This window comes from Ostrea edulis, chromosome 10 (assembly GCF_947568905.1).
Source record: "Ostrea edulis chromosome 10, xbOstEdul1.1, whole genome shotgun sequence".
Lineage (NCBI taxonomy): Eukaryota > Metazoa > Mollusca > Bivalvia > Ostreida > Ostreidae > Ostrea > Ostrea edulis.
In genome coordinates this window covers 19,550,115-19,567,167 of record NC_079173.1, presented here as the reverse complement: position 1 = coordinate 19,567,167, position 17,053 = coordinate 19,550,115, and the positions used below count along the sequence as shown (strand labels likewise).

Here is a 17,053-nt window from a genome sequence, read left to right as displayed (position 1 = left end):
ATCCTTCTGTGTTTAGAAAACTAGAAGTCATAAAAGAATTAGATAGGATATGTTACATGAGGAATATGTTTTTTATTCCAGCTGACAAAGCTTGTAACAACATTGTTTTTCTATGTAAGGCTCATTATTACAACTCTATTTTAAACGAACTTGGCATTAATTCCACTTTTGGTAATCGTACTGCTATTCCAAATGCCCTTTCAAAAGATGAAATTCTTCAAAACCACGCTTCAGGTTTAGACACATTTTTAAAATATCCCAGTCAATGGGTCGAATGAATATGAGTTACCGTACCTATACCGGATTCCCAACCTACTTAAAAAAAACCTTACAAAGAAACATCGTTGGATCCAGTAAGTGCTCTACCAAGTCCCTAATTTTGCTCTACACGAAAATATTAACAGCTGTGAAGAGAAAACCTCAAACTTACTGTGCAACTACATATGCAAGAAGTGGTGTATATCAAATGTAAATTCTACAAAATTCTGAAGAACTTTTAATAAGCTTGAAATCACATAACTTTTCTCAAATCATCAACATCAAAACGTATGACTTTTCAACACTTTACACGACCATTCCTCACGATGAATTAAAGACTAGACGTTTTGACATCATAGACAGTTGCTTCGTCAACAAAAATGGAAAACGGAAATATTCATATCTAGTGATCAGTCATCCACATAATTATTTTGTTAAATACCACTCTGATTCCACGCACAAGTACTCTGCAGTTTAAAAAAAATAGGCTATAGTTCCTAATTAACAATATCTTCGTGGTCTTCGGTGATTAGGTCTTCCAACAGTCTGTTGGAATTCCCATGGGCACGAATTGTGCTCCTTTGTTAGCTGATCTTTTTTATATTCCTAAATAGCAGAATTTATTCAAAAACTTCTACGTGAGAAAAAATATCTTTATGTTGCCTTCATTTGACATTTAGATATATCGATGACATTTTACCTATTAACTTTCATATGCCGATCCGATATATCCCTTTTTGACTACGGATAAGTCCGTTTACCTGATCAAGATATAGGGTTCACGGCGGGTGTGACCGGTCGACAGGGGATGCTTACTCCTCCTTGGCACCTAATCCCACCTCTGGTATATCCAGGGGTCCGTGTTTGCCCAACTCTTTGTTTTGTATTGCTTATAGGAGTTGTGAGATTGATCACTGTTCGTTATCTTCGCCTTTCATCCCTGTGAACGCGAATAAAAGACACCACAGAGTCGTCCACTTTTGCTTCGTACTTAGATATTTAATTGAAAGTAGATATTAACGGCAAACTAACAACTCAACTTTATGACAATCGGGATAATAATATCTTCTTCATCGTCAACTTCCCAATATTTATGCAGCAATATTCCATTATCACCTGCATATGGTGTTTATATATCTCTCAACTGATTTGATACGCAAGAACTTGTTCTGCGTATGGTCAGTTATTAAATCTAGGCAAGCTACTGGCAAACAAGTTGATGGTACAAGGGTATCAACAGTCTCGTTTAAAGTAAGCATTTTGCAAATTATATGGTCGTTATAACGATCTAGTTTGCCAGTACAACCTATCATTGGGTCAAATGCTGTCTGATGTGTTTCATACCGATTGTTAGACCGTTCTTGACACAATTACTTTGATTACGGATTGCTCCGTTTACCTGAACAAGATATAGAGCTCACGGCGGGTGCGACCGGTCTACAGGAGATGCTTACTCCTCCTAGGCACCTGATCCCACCTCTGGTGTATACAGGGGTCTGTGTTTGCTCTACTGTCTATTTTGTATTGCTTCTAGGAGATTTGAGATTGATCATTGTTCGTTATCTTCAACTTTCACATCGTTATATATTTTGAAAAATATTTTTAGGTATCTGAGATGGAAAATCGGGGTTTATCATCTCTACAAAAGTGGAATGTTGTTTTGTCACGTTGTCAGTGCGTAACCCTCACCTCAGTCACAATTTCAGAGCTATTCAAAACAAATATTTTATATTCGGTCAAGATGAAATTCACGTAACTTACTTATTATCAAAATGGCATGGATTCCGCTACAGTCGGAAACATGGTAATTCAGAAAGAACAGCTTGTTTATTATGAAAACAAAATAGCTCGTGAAATATTCGCAAACCGGGCGCGGTAGCTCAGTGGTCGAACGTTTGCTTCGCAACCGGGAGGTCTTGAGTTTGAGCCCCACTCGTGCCAAACTTAAGACATTACAATTCCTCCTTCGCCAAACGCTCGGCATTTAGAAGCGAGAATCACGGATCTTTCGGATATGACCTTAAACACTGAGTGTCACAGCAGGAGTTGGCACGGTAAATAACCGTCACTGCTATGACACTGAGCGCTAAGGATAGGTATAAATTTCTGGTACTTCACCTACAGTTGGTGACGTCTCAATATGAGTGAAAAATACACGACGGGGAAAAATAAACAAATATTCGCAAGAAATCTGGTAATAAATTCAATATGCAAATTGCATCAGCTATCAAAAAGTTGCAATCTATATACGAGTCCCGCTAATCTCTCGGTGTAAATACCATATCAAACTAAATAATTGAAAATGTCATGCAGTAGTAAGTCTTTTTCAATTAATCATATTTATTTAGTTATAAGATATCTATTTTGTATTGCTTGTAGGAGTTATGAGATTGATCACTGTTCGTTATCTTCACCTTGCATAAATGCAATAGGAAAATGATCTATAAAAACATGAATGTTCCACTTCGAGTTTGGTCGAATTGGCTTTGTAGAGTTGATGTATATACGTGGGCGAGTCAATAAGTAATCAGCCCAACTTATTTCCGGTTGAGATCCACCTCTTCTTTTTCGATGTAGTTGCCCTTTTGTGTAATGCACTTAGACCAACGGTGTTAAAGTGTCATCAGCCCAGAACTTGAAAAGTCAGGGTCCTTTCCATTGACCCACTCCTCAACTGCCGTCCCGATGTGTTCGTTAGACCAGAAATGACGTCCACGGATATACGTTTTCAAGTTTGGAAATAGGAAGAAGTCGCTAGGAGCTAGGTCAGGCGAATAGGCAGGATGTGGTATTAATTCATTCCCGTTTCGCTCTACATCATCCATTGTAACTTTGCAAGTGTGAACTCTCGCGTTGTCCTATTGCATCAAACCACCTTTAGAGAGTTTACCTCGGCGTTTCTCACGGATGGCGTTTCTCAGCTAGTCTAGCAAGTTTTCACAGTCACTCCAGTTATTGTACTTCTCTTGGGTAAAAAGTCCAACATAAAATAACGCCTTTTGCGTCCCAAAATACTGTGGCCATCACCTTGCCAACAGATGGTTGCATCTTGAACTTCTTTGGCCTCGGGGACTCAGGCCAGACCTACTGATGACTCTAAGCTTTATTCTCTGGCTAATAATAATGAACCCAAGTCTCTTCTACAGTCATCAGACGCTAAAGAAAATCATCTTTTGACCTAAAACGCTTCAACAAGGCGCTGCATACTGATGCTCTGGTTGCCAATTGCTCATCACTACTCAATGACTTAACGGGCTGTTAGCTACCGCATACCTAATCGACCATGTAAGATTGTTGAAACGCTACTATGTGAAATGCCTAATGCCTGCGTAATTTCTTCAACCTGAATTCATCTATCAGTGTATACCAGATCCCGAAATTTTTCGTCGATGGCATCCAGTGGGCGTCCAAAACTGGCTTCATCTTCTAAAAACGTTTTACCGCGTTTGAATTCCCCTACCTAGAATTTAACCTGAGCATAAGATGGTGCAGAAGACCCATAAACATCGGCTAACTCGCCGTATACCGTATATTTCTTTGCCTGTTTTACCTTTTAAATACAAGTACCGAATTATAGCACGGTACTCAACTTTAGATGAAAAGGATGCCTTTGCATCACTAGCCATGTTTGACATTCAATATCTCGTGCAATTTTGTACCCAGGTATAAAACATATATTGAAACAAGGCATGAAAATTGTGACCGTCTTGGTCAATAGGAAATGGGATAGGCTGGTTAATTATTGACCCGCCTTCGTATATTAGATGGCAAAGAAATCCCCTATTAGGTGTAATTGTACTTTATTTCTCCTTGTCTCATTGACAATTAACACAAAGTTTTGGTAATTTACAAAGTTGTAACCAAGGTAAATATAAAGAAAGATATACCTAAATAATTTGCTCCTCGATCTTCGAGCAAGGGACCTAGCAACTGCTCGGTTGGTTGTATATTGTTAAACACCCCGCTCGAGAATATTTCCCTCATATGGAGACGTCACCATTGCCAGTGAAGGACTACAAAGTTTACGCCTATGCACGCTGCTTAAGGCCTTTGAGCCGAAAGGGATCTTTATTGTTCCATACCTGCTGTGACACGGGGGTTCGGTTTATTGTGGTATCACCTGAAGGACGCCCCATTTAGTCGCCTCTTACGACCAGCAAGGGGTACTGATGAGGACCTATTCTAACCTGGATTCCAACAGGACGCAATTGTTCGGTATAATTATCTTGTATCATTTTCTCCCTACAGGTTTGCCAACTGCAGAGGTTGGACAGAGCAGAACTGTATCGGTCGGTTCTACAATAAATATCATGTGTACCGTGACAGGAAGTGTGACGTCAGTGTTCTGGCAATATCAAAAGTCAGGTGTAACAACAAATATAGATCTAACAAACACCACAAAATATAGTGGATCCACCCTTGTTTCTCCATCCCTAACAATACACAACGTACAGATCTCGGATGCTGGTAACTACCGTTGCCTGGCAGTGAATTCCATAGGAATAGGACAGAGTCCTACAATGACCTATCTGGATATATCAGGCAGTAAGTTAACAGTTTAAAGTCCTACAATGGCATGTCTAGATATATCAAGCAGTAAATTAACAGTATAAAGTCATAGAATGACCTATCTAGATAATATGCAATAAATTAAATATTATCTTTACTTAGACACATAGTCACTTTACCAATTTTTATAATCCTTTTTTATTACATTATCAGAATATAAACGCTGATTGATCATTGTACAGGCTCCAATTCCACACCTCCGTCGATTTCAATTGGTTCATCTGTGACGTCATTAGCAGGTTCGAATGTGACGTTACTATGTCGAGTATATGGAACAGTAACGTCAATTCAATGGCAATATGAAGACACCTCTACTACAACAGCAATCGATACTAGCAACACAGCTAAGTACAACAACCCCACGACTTTATCGCCATCGTTAATTATCAAGAGTGTGACGTCATCGGATTCTGGGTACTATCGTTGTGTCGCGGATGACATCACTAGTGGACTACAGGCATATGACAGGATACACCTTCAAGTCACATCTGACGCACAAGGTATGAAAAGATTTACAAGGCTAAATGATTTATGGAATTCATTGAATGCATTATAGGATTCTGTTTACATAATTTTCTGCTTTACATGTATTAGTCCTCTACCAGTAAAACCGAAGAGGATTTTGTTTTCTCTTCTACTTGCTGTCTCTCTGTCCGTCCGTCCGTCTGTCAGTCAGTCTCTCCCACTTGGTTTCCCTCACTTTGAGGAAGCTGTACTTTATTATCTGGTTAGTGCTGCATTTCAGTATTATTGATTTAATTTTATTATGCATAACTATTAAGGTAAGATTATTCACGCAGAATATTATGCGCACGACTTGACTTGGGAGCGATTGGGGACGTGTATTCCTACATATGGAATGCTTGTTACAATATCCACTTTCAGAATTAATTGTGGGGTATTTTAAGAATTTTGTATTGGCAAAAGAAATCTGAGAACGTAAACAATATGCTGTGGTGGTTGTTTAACTCTATAAAACACACCGAGAGTTACCGTGAATTGCATTTAATGTGATAAAAGGGCGTTTGGTTAACCTTTTCCGGGCTTTTTTTTTTACCAGTACTCGCTTGTATCTCCATTTGGGGAAACCGCCACATATGTTACTTTGATATATGACATTTGTACATCTCCCCAATTCATTATATAGATAAAGATAAAAAATGTGTCATTTGGAATAAAAACCAAGACTAGTAAGTATGAGTGATAATGTAAGATATTAAACGAATATGTTTTGTAAAGTGGCAGGCTCCATGACGCCGTGTATCCAGTCCGGCTGTCCAGCGCTACATGATTGTCAGCAGACTGATGGCGATTCTTATTGCACGCTGAGCACGTGGAAGGCGGCATTAGTGGGCGTGTTCTCATCACTAGGGGGAGCGGCGGTAGTGTCTGTAACAACATTTAAACTTCATCAAAGGTAAACAGTCACTGATAACTAATTATGCAGTATATGTTCTTCATACTAGTCTTACGTAAAGAACCGCAGTTTAGTATTCTGGTGAGTGCAGGGACATTTCAAAATTGTGAACTATATTGAAGTTTTCAATGGAAAATGAGGAGAAAAGAGACATTTCCGAATTTGTTTAAATCAATTTCCACTCTAATATCGTGTGCAATTAAACAATTAACAAGAAATGCAATTTAATGAAGTTGAAAATTAAATCAATCAAATAAAAAACGTTAATAACTTATGTTCATGATTGCAATTATATTATAATTAATCTCAAGAATGTGTTACTTTTATTTTTATCATACAATAATCAATTCAAGTTATATATTGCTAATTTTCTCATCACATCTCATTTGAAATAATAATCTTCGACGTTTGTAAATACCAAAGACCCATCACTAAGTAAAACCAACCCTGACAGATTTAATTGCAGTATAGATTTGAATCATTTCATTATCGGCTGTAAACCTTGTGCTTTGATTGTTTTCTCTATAATGAAACCTTAGTGCATACATCTATTTCAGTCTTCGAGGTAACGTGAACAGTTTTATACTTTGTTTTTACAAATTCAAGGCTAAGCATGGGTTTGATTACGCAATTCATCAGTACATCGAAAAGGATTTAGGACAACCAAAAATGATCTTTCGTCCTAGTGCTTTGTATTAATACCGTAGTCATTATAGAATATGAGGGAAACATTATTGCATTCTTATTATTATTTTGTTTTTCAAAACACAGTTGCTTTCTTCCTTCAAACAAACACAGTTGTATTCAATTACCCATTCACGTTAATGTTTTTCATCGATAAAAGTTCCAGAGTTGAGGTTCTGTGGAGAAATCAGAATGTGGGGTCTTTTAAAGAGACAATTATATATGCATTGAGGGCATTGACGTATGTCTACAAGCTTATCTACAATGTCATATTCAGCAAGACGTTTCAAACATATTAAAACATTCTAATTTAAAATGTTCGTCATTATTTATTGCGAAAGGAAACGCATACCTTAAACAAAATCATTACCATCTGCGAGTAGCTTTGGACATCCTTTTCGACAAATCATATCACAGTGAACTCGAAATAAAAGACAACGAAGACTCTTCTATATCTGCATCATATACTATTAGGACATTGCAATGAATATAGACGTTATGGTAAATTGACGTTCGCACTCGATAATCAATATTTCGAGAAAACGAAACGAAAGCCAAACTACAAGGTGAAGGAGATCAAGTTACTAATACAGAACGGAATGTAAAACAAGTCACAAAACGAAAATGTAACTCAGCGGAGACAAGGACATTTTCAGGAAAGAAGCGATGATGAAGATATGATTGAATTTATTGGACGTGTGACATATTTGAAAAATAATCTCTGATTTCATAAACAAATGATTTAGCAACACTATAAGCAGTATTTCCGTTTTCTGGAAAATCCATTCAAATTTTTATGCCCCCGAGATCGAAGATCGGGGGGCATATTGTTTTTGTCCTGTCTGTCATTCTGTCTGAAACTTTAACCTTGCTAATAACTTTTGAACAGTAAGTGATAGAGCTTTGATATTTCACATGAGTATTCCTTGTGACAAGACCTTTCCGTGGGTATTGAACCTTTTGACCTTCACATTTGACCTACTTTTAATTTTTTTTTTTTTACATTGGTCATAACTTCTAAAGGGTAAATATTAGGGCTTTAATATTGTACATGAGCATTTCTTTTGACAAGATCTTTCTACTGGTACCAAGATATTTGCCCTTGTGACCTTGGCCATCTTCGGAATTGGCCATTATCGGGGGCATTTGTGTTTCACAAACACATCTTGTTTTTCTTACGTCATATCATAAGAAATCTTGTGTACTGATTCGAATGGAATTAAGTACATGCGCTATAAGCATTTCCAAGAGATATCAGTATTTATACGATTAGATAAATTTTATTTAACGGTCATTAAAGACCATAAATCGGATACTCTAAGTACCAATATATTAATGTATGTGTATCGACCTACCGATTAAAATTCAGTAGGAATGGATAATACACGTATCAACACTTCGCGCAAGTTACGTCCCTTGTCCGCCATCTCCCGGATAAAAATCATATTTCCATACCTTGACCTTCGTAATTTTCCTATCTGTAGCTTTGATATCTGTTATTTTTCCATCAAATGCAGTCAACTAAAATAATGCCCCAGATTGGGGCAACCAATTAACTTGTATGAAAATTTGGTAATTGGCTAAAATTCAAAGTAATAACATCTGACATTTGGTAAGGTAAATAAGGAAAACTTGGTTTTTCACCGATTGACCTTTGGCTGACCCAGCAAATGGACGTAACTCGCGGCGAAGTGTTGATACGTGTATTGAAACATGGCTTTAGGATGCAAGAGCCAGATGTATATAAGGAGCGTAGGGACGTTAATGTAGAGGTAACGATCCGAATTAAATCTGACGGAGGACAAGGAAGCTTCTTTTTTAATTTTTTTTTATTCAGTTATACATTTCTTTTCATTATGACCAGTGTATATAAGTAAAATTTCGCAAGTATGTTTACGCCGATCATACTCCATTTATGCATGAAAATTGCACGGTCTTTATAATATGTCAAACACAGAGGGAGGGAGCTACTAACCTTTTAAAACTAGTTTGGGTATTTACACGAGAACATTCTGCATCATCACAAATATGCGCTTCCTTGTGATATCATTAATTATAGTTAATAGATCACGTATGTACCTTAATAGAAAATGAAAAAGCACTACCTTATGGTTTAAATATTTGGCGATAACAGCGGTAAAACGCCTAAAGTTTATAAAAAGTACTCCTAGAACTCCTAGTAGTTCTACACGAGAACATTCTGCATCATGACAAATATGCGCTTCCGTATAACGTCATTAATAGTGTAACGTGTAGCGGTCCCCAGCCAAGCGCTGAACACGCTCGCCGTTGCTTAACTTCCGTGATCAAGAGAGACACTCTATACCACATCACTAGAAAAGCCAGCTCTCTAACGAGGCAGTATTAGTTCCCTCTTATACTGTCCGCTACACTTCCCCCCAACTCGGGGAAGCTTCGTCCCGAAGCTTAGCGTGAGCTCTCTCTGAATATTTGGCACTTCTTCACCAACGGCATCTGCCGTTACCGACGACAACCACCCGTCGTCCCCAGACGAAACCACGTCCATACATGGACACGAAGTCCCAGAGTTCCGAAGAGACTCTACCTGAAGAAGTCCCACCAAACACCAGAATCCCACCGCTGCCACCAATTTGTAACGTGTAGCGGTCACCCAGCCAAGTGCTAAACATGCTCACCGTTGCTTAACTTGCGTGATCAAGAGAGACACTGTACCACATCACTAGAAAGGCTAGCTCTCTATTCCTTCTTATACTGTCCGCTACAATAGATCACGTATGTACCTTATTAGTAAATGAGAAAAAAAACACTACCCCATGGTTTAAACATTTGGCGATAATAGCGGTAAAACGACTAAAGTTTATTAAAAGTGTTTCTAGAACAACCCCACTTTTAGTATCTAAATACGAAACCATCTCTGAGTCAGTGTTTTACATTTTACACTGACTTTCTAGAGTTTTTTTTGAAAGTTTACTTAACAAACGATTCTAGTCATAATTGCCGTGTACGTAGTTTATCAGCTTTCACCCAGTGTAATTAATAGTATCTACAAGTATGCGGCGTGATGTTATCCTTCACTGTATGACAGAGGAAATTCGGACAGACATGCTGAATAGATTTTTTCCCATTACACAAAATTGTTAATGTATGAAATTAACATATCTTCATAATATCGATATTTTTTCAGTGTTTCGCATATATATATATATATATATGTGTGTGTGTGTGTGTGTGTGTGTGTGTGTGTGTGTGTGTGTGTGTGTGTGTGTGTGTGTGTGCATATTCCGTGGCATACATTTAAAATATCCCATACTGCATCAATATTTACTTGGTTCATTTAACAAATTCGTTAAATGTGCCATCGACACCGAATGCATTATAGTTATGACATCAGTAGCTGCAGAACAGTAGCCTAGCTCTCTGGGAAAATATTGGGATAGACCAGAGATAAATGACACAAGTACGAATTTTTGTATCAAATTTCTGAGACGACAATGCAAGAATACATCGATATAAGTCCTCAACCGTACGCGTTTTTTCTGCGCCGTAATTTTTTTTTTCTTCATCTTTTGGATCTGTAACCCTTTGGACTGTCCCAATGAAAAATGAAGATAACGAACAACAATAAATGAAAGGTGAAGATAACGAACAGGAAATCGTATAAGGTATACAAAATAGAGAGTTAGACAAACATTGATATACAAGAGGTGGGATTGAGTGCCTAGGAGAAGTAGGCATCCTCTGTCAACCGTTTACACCCGCCGTGAACCCTACCCGGTATATCTTGATCAGGTAAAGGGAATTATCCGTAGTCAAAATGAGCGTGCCAAGAACGGCCTAACTCTTGATAGGAAACACGTCAGGCAGCATTTGATTCGACACTAGGTTGTATTCGCTAAATTTGGCAAACTAGATCGTTATTTAACGACCACAGAATTAGCGAAATGTTGACTTTAAGCGAGGCTGTCGAAACCTCTGTAACATCAACTTATTTGTCAGTAGTCTACCTCGATTTATAAACTGAACATACGTAGAAGAATCAGTTGAGAGAGATAAAAATACAACATGTAGATGATAATGGAATATTGCTACATAAATATGGGAAGTTGGCGATGGAGAAGCTGAAATCATCCTGTTTGCCATAGAGTTGAGTTGTTAGTTTACCGTTACCATTCATTTTCAATAAAATTTATAAGTACGAAGCATATATGGAGGACTCTGTGGTGTCTTTTATTTCGAGTTTACAGGGATATATCGAATCGACATATGAATGAAAATGATTATAGTTGATAGATATAACGTCGTCGATATATCAAAATGTCAAGTTGAAGGGTACAGCAAGTTATTTTTTCTTTATATAGTACAAGAATGTACTATGTATGTATGTAAAAGCTTTTCACTGTTCCATGAGAATAAAAAAAAAACAAGTCAGCTACCAAAGGAGCACAATTCGTGCTCTTGGGAATCCCAACAGACTGTAGGAAGACCTGATCACCAAAGACCACTAAGCTATTGTCAATGAGGAACTCTAGCAAAGTTTTAATTTAATCTTCAGTGTACCTGTGCGTGGAATCAGAGTGGTGTTTAACAAAGTAATTTTTGGAATGACTGATCACTAGATACGAATATTTCCGTTTTCCATTTTTGTTGACGAAGTAACTATGTAAAACTTATACGGTACCAATTTTGATGCACCAGATGCGCATTTCGACAAATAATGTCTCTTCAGTGATGCTTAACCGAAATGTTTGAAATCCGAAATAACTATGAAGTTTTAGAGCTAAATATAGCCAAAAACAGAGTGCCAAAAAAGTGGAGCCACATTCGTCCAAGGATAAGAGCTGTGCATGAGGGAGATAATCCTTAATTTTGAAATGAATTTCTAAATTTTATAACAGCAATTAAATATACATCCGTATTTTCAAGCTAGTAACGAAGTACTTAGCTATCTATGATGTAAAAAAAACTCTTTATTTTATCGCGAGGATTGTTCGTGTAAGGTGTTGAAAAATCTTGTCTTATGTGTTGATGTTGTTGATTTGAGAAAAGTTTCAAATTTGTTTAAAGTTCTTTAGAGTTTTCCAGAATCCACATTTATTTTGATTTACACCACTTCTGACATGTGCTGTGGCACGGTGTGATTGGGGTTTTTCCTTCACAGCTGTTAATAGTTTCATAAAAAGCAAAGATAGGGGCTTCGTAGAATATTTACTACATCTATCAATGTATCTGTGTTTGTAATGTTTTTTGTGAAGTTTAGGAATCCAGTAAAGGTAAACTCATACTCATCCATCCCATTGACTGGGATATTGAATGTGTCTAAAACTGAAGCATTATTTTGAAGAATTCCATCTTAAGAAAGGATAGTTGGAATATAAGTACGATTATGAAATGTGGAACAAATGCCAAATTCGTTTAAAATACAGTGTTGTAATAAGGAACCTTACAAAGATAATGTTGTCACAAGCTTTGTCAGCTGGAACCAAAACATATTCCTCAGGTAAACTATCTAATTCTTTGATCATTTTTGGGTTACGAAACACAAAAGGATATATGGTACCTACTTTTGTTTTGATGTGTCTAATACGGAACAGATATGACAATTAAATGAAGATAACTTGTCACGGTAGATGGTGAAATGAAGACTGTATCTGTGTTTATATTTAGCCTTGTTCTATATTACATTATATAAATATTGCATGTAGTTGAGGGTAACATGACAATGGTTTCTCGAGGGGTGAAAATTTTAATGTTACCCTCAACTACATGCAATATTTGTTTTATTATACTAAATGTTATGTAAACTGGAAAGCAGAAAATCTTACGTCTGTTGACATTTGATCAATCACTGTCATGCGATATTTCGTATTTCGATGTGGGTACTCGCGTTTATTACAAACGCTCAAACGACGTCGTCTAGCAATCTACGGCGAACCGTACGCGCATAAATTTGACGCATGTGATAATTTTTTATAATATCACCCGTTGTCAAGTACTGTTACCCGTTGCTAGATACTATCACCCTGGGGCACGTGTTTTTTGTTCTCAGAGGGTAACAATATGTTTTTTCAAATGCTTCTCGACCAATCAGGTTCGAGTATTTTACATGAAAGTATAATAAAGTGTTTTAACGTTATATTTTTTCGTAGTGTATGGAAGCTTGTTAGTGTAATAACTTTAGGTTTTCTTATTATTTCAGTACTCATTTGATTTTCGTGATTCTGGTAATATATTTTGGGTACATCTTACATTCCCCTCTGGTTCTATTCATTAATTTGTTATCAACTATTATAAATCCATATTCACGATTGTTGATAATAAATTTCTAAACTTTACAGGTCTTTTCATTTCAAGAGAGGTGTTGAACATAACCTGGGAATTGCAAACCGAACACAGAAACAGCTGTAACAGTCACTGTAGTACAACAATCGTATGTGTGTTTCTCCAAACATTTTTTGCCACTGTTTTTTTTAAATATGATTTATCAATTGTCTGAACAGTATAACCAGATTTTCTTATTGTGTTCACTAAATCTATAACGTACCAGAAATCTTAATGCTATGTTTTGGTCATAGTCTCACATACACACACACACCCACCCTCCCCACTCCACGCACCTCGATTGATAGCATACCTGTCAACCGAGCATATATATATATATATAGAGATAGATAGATAGATAGATAATAATTACTTTTTGCAATGATCGGTAAAAGCTGTTTGTGACGTAACGTCGCTATGTTACTAAATGTAAAGCTTCTGAAAATTTGAATTGAAATCGCTAAAGCTTTATTAAACGTCTTCGTGTATCTTTTTTACCTATATATATGTATATATATATATATATATATATATATAAAGCACTGAAGAACCAACAACATTCAGTATCCAAAACTGTCGGATCTATATTAAATAGATACAATGGTCAGGGAAAATATATATATATATATATATATAAAGCACTAAATAATCACAACTAGGTACTGAAAATTTTCGCCCCAGCCCGGGGTCGAACCAGCGACGTACGGCACCCACCGCCTAGCAAGATTGTCAAACCAGTGCGAAAGTCCACACGGCCACAACGACTTCCCTAAAAAGGAAGCTTTGTTATGTTCCTAAAGCACTGTGTTATAATTGTTTGTTTGTGCTTTATATATATATATATATATATATATATATATATATATATATATATATTAATTTTATATATAACATCATATATATATATAAAATAAATATAAAATACTTTTATATATAACATCAAATATAAAATTAACATGATGAACGACTAATCAGTCTGACTAAGGCCAGCCCCTACTAATTCACCACTGGCTTTGGGAAGACTGAATGACTAATAAAATTTTCAACACCTCCACTGTTTACAACAACACAATTACAGTGGGGGTGTTGCTGCTAAGTTCAGCTTTGGGTATCAAAATTAGTAAACTGGGTTTATGTACCATAGTTGAATAACTTAAACGATGCATTACAAATAGATGAAATTCAAAATGAATCCCTTTTCCCCTATCTAAAACAATACTAGCAACTTTTTATTTTAAAAGGAAATATGTGTATATTCTGGTTATTTAGAGAATATAACTTTAATGTGGTGATTGTTATCCTGTTTCCGACCTATCTTGATTGCATTCTTTTAGATTATTATTAAATCATTATTTTCCATTTTAATAAAAAACCTTGACGAAGGAAATAAAATTCTCAACATTTCCTGCACAGAAAACAAGTAAATCAACCTTTATTCATATATTTCGCTTTGTCTACTAATAAGTTTGTCAACAATGACTAACGCACTATATTTATTTTCGTATATCACACTATCAGTATTTGCCAGCAAATATTACATTAGCATTATTCAGTTAAATACAATTCCTTTCATGAAATGGGATGAAATTGTCAATACATTTACGGAATAAACTCCTACAGTCTGTGTTTCCCCAGTGTACATATACCAGCTGAACAAAACACTTTTGAAGCTGCATTCACACATTCTTTCATCCATCGTGTGGTATTACTTTAACTTTAAAAAGTCCCGTGGGGATCCGGGTTACAATAGGTCCTCGGTACCTCGTTGTTTGTCGTAAGAGGCGACTAAATGGGGCGGTCCTTTGGATGAGACCACAAAAACTGAGGCTCCGTATCACAGCAGGTGTGGCACGATAAAGACCCCTCCCTGCTCAAAGGCCGTTAACGCCGATCATAAGCCTAAATTTTGCAGCCTTTAACCGGTAATGGTGACGTTTCCATATGAGTGAAAAATCTCAATTGGAACGTTAAATAATATACAACCAACCATGCTTTATAAAGCACGAAAACTCCGTACAGATGAATTCGAGATGGGATTTTTCATTACAGTGACTGTGTTGCGTAGCAAGGGGAAGAACTCGCGATTTATCTGAGTATTTTTAATGCTTGTTTTGTAAGAATCCTTTGCCTGTAGAAATCACCTAGATACAACATTTGTGTTGTTCTTTTGGGTTATTTTTCTAACATATAGAAATCAACGTAAAGTTGCTATATTGAAGTGTACATTTAATTAAATTGAATGATCCTTTGAGGTACTTGACGTAGCTACGTGTTAACATACACGGGTTGTGAATTTGTTTTTTGCAATGTCATTACCCGGTAAAACAACAAAAGAAAGCATTTTATTTTTTAGATACATTTTTAATAATTGCATCATCTTTGAGGTACTTGGCTCCACTTGTTTGGCACGCTGTTTTTGGCTATATTTAGATCTAAAACTTCATAGTTATTTCGGATTTCAAACATTTAGGTTGAGCATCACTGAAGAGACATTATTTGTCGAAATGCGCATCTGGCGCATCAAAATTGGTACCGTATAAGTTTTTCATTATGACCCCTGGGTCGAGGCCTCTTCTGGTGGACTGTTAGTCCCCGAGGGTCTCTACAGCCCAGTAGCTAAGTACTTCGTTACTAGCTTGAAAATACGGATGTATATTTAATTGCTGTTATAAAATTTAGAAATTCATTTCAAAATTAAGGATTATCTCCCTCATGCATAGCTCTTATCCTTGGACGAATTTGACTCCACTTGTTTGGCACGCTGTTTTTGGCTATATTTAGATCTAAAACTTCATAGTTATTTCCGATTTCAAACATTTCGGTTGAGCATCACTGAAGAGACATTATTTGTCGAAATGCGCATCTGGTGCATCAAAATTGGTACCGTATAAGTTTTTCATCGATAACATCGCTGTATGGAAAGGTCATTCGAAAGTTCCTATGGTGGAACATTTTTATTTAATGAACTCTTCAAAATGACACCATGATAACAAAAATCCCACCATTCATTCACTGGATATGAAGAATCGTCGTTATACATTGAATACCTTAATATCCACTTCTACATGGGTTAGAATAGGTCCTCAGTACCCCCTTGCTTGTCGTAAGAGGCGACTAAATGGGACAGTCCTTCGGATGAGACCGCAAAATCCGAGGTCCCGTGTCACAGCAGGTGTGGCACGATAAAGATCCCTCCGTGCTTAAAGGTCATAAGCGCCGAGCATAGGCCGAAATTTTGCAGCCCGTCATCGGCAGTGGTGTCGTTTCCAAATGAGTGAAATATTCTCGAGAGGGACGCAAAACAATATTCAATCAATCAATCTACAGGTATGAAATATTTATCCGTGGACCGTTTATATATACAGCCTTATCCAATATAACGTGGTTTAAGAACAATACTGGGTTAATTGTATTTCACATTGACCCTTCTGCTCTTAAAATTAGGGAGTCTTGGTCACGTCGTGACTGGATCATAGTTTGAACTAACTCAGATCTATACTACGTGAAAATGCTTTGATACGATATTGACAATTGTACCTGTGTAGCTCTTGTAAACAAGATTGTAAAACAATTTTTACTATGCAAAATTATAAACCCATTATCACCCTTAAGTCAATATTTGCACAAATTCTGACCCTTGTTAAATAAGGAGGTTTAAACTTGTCATGCAAAATTTTTGACTTTAAGGGTTTCGTCGTTCTAAAGAAGAAATCGAAAAATTAAAGGGAATTTAAAGAGTTAACCGACAACAAAGACAAATGCACAGGGTCGTACTTTCCCCTCAGATTCTTAAATACAATGCTTAACCTTCAAACTTATAAAAGT

At 36.6% G+C, this 17,053-nt stretch overlaps 1 protein-coding gene across 1 annotated transcript in view; it reads left to right on the top strand.

The window, feature by feature from the left end:
* LOC125665252 (hemicentin-1-like) overlaps positions 1–6,319 on the top strand; it is a 39,331-nt gene extending 33,012 nt beyond the window's left edge. The window contains exons 9-11 of the mRNA XM_056152490.1: positions 4,507–4,803; positions 5,010–5,327; positions 6,067–6,319. Coding sequence (XP_056008465.1) covers positions 4,507–4,803; positions 5,010–5,327; positions 6,067–6,248 — 797 coding nt within the window. The 3' untranslated portion in view covers positions 6,249–6,319. The remainder of the gene's footprint in view (positions 1–4,506; positions 4,804–5,009; positions 5,328–6,066) is intronic.
* Positions 6,320–17,053: the final 10,734 nt, after the last annotated feature.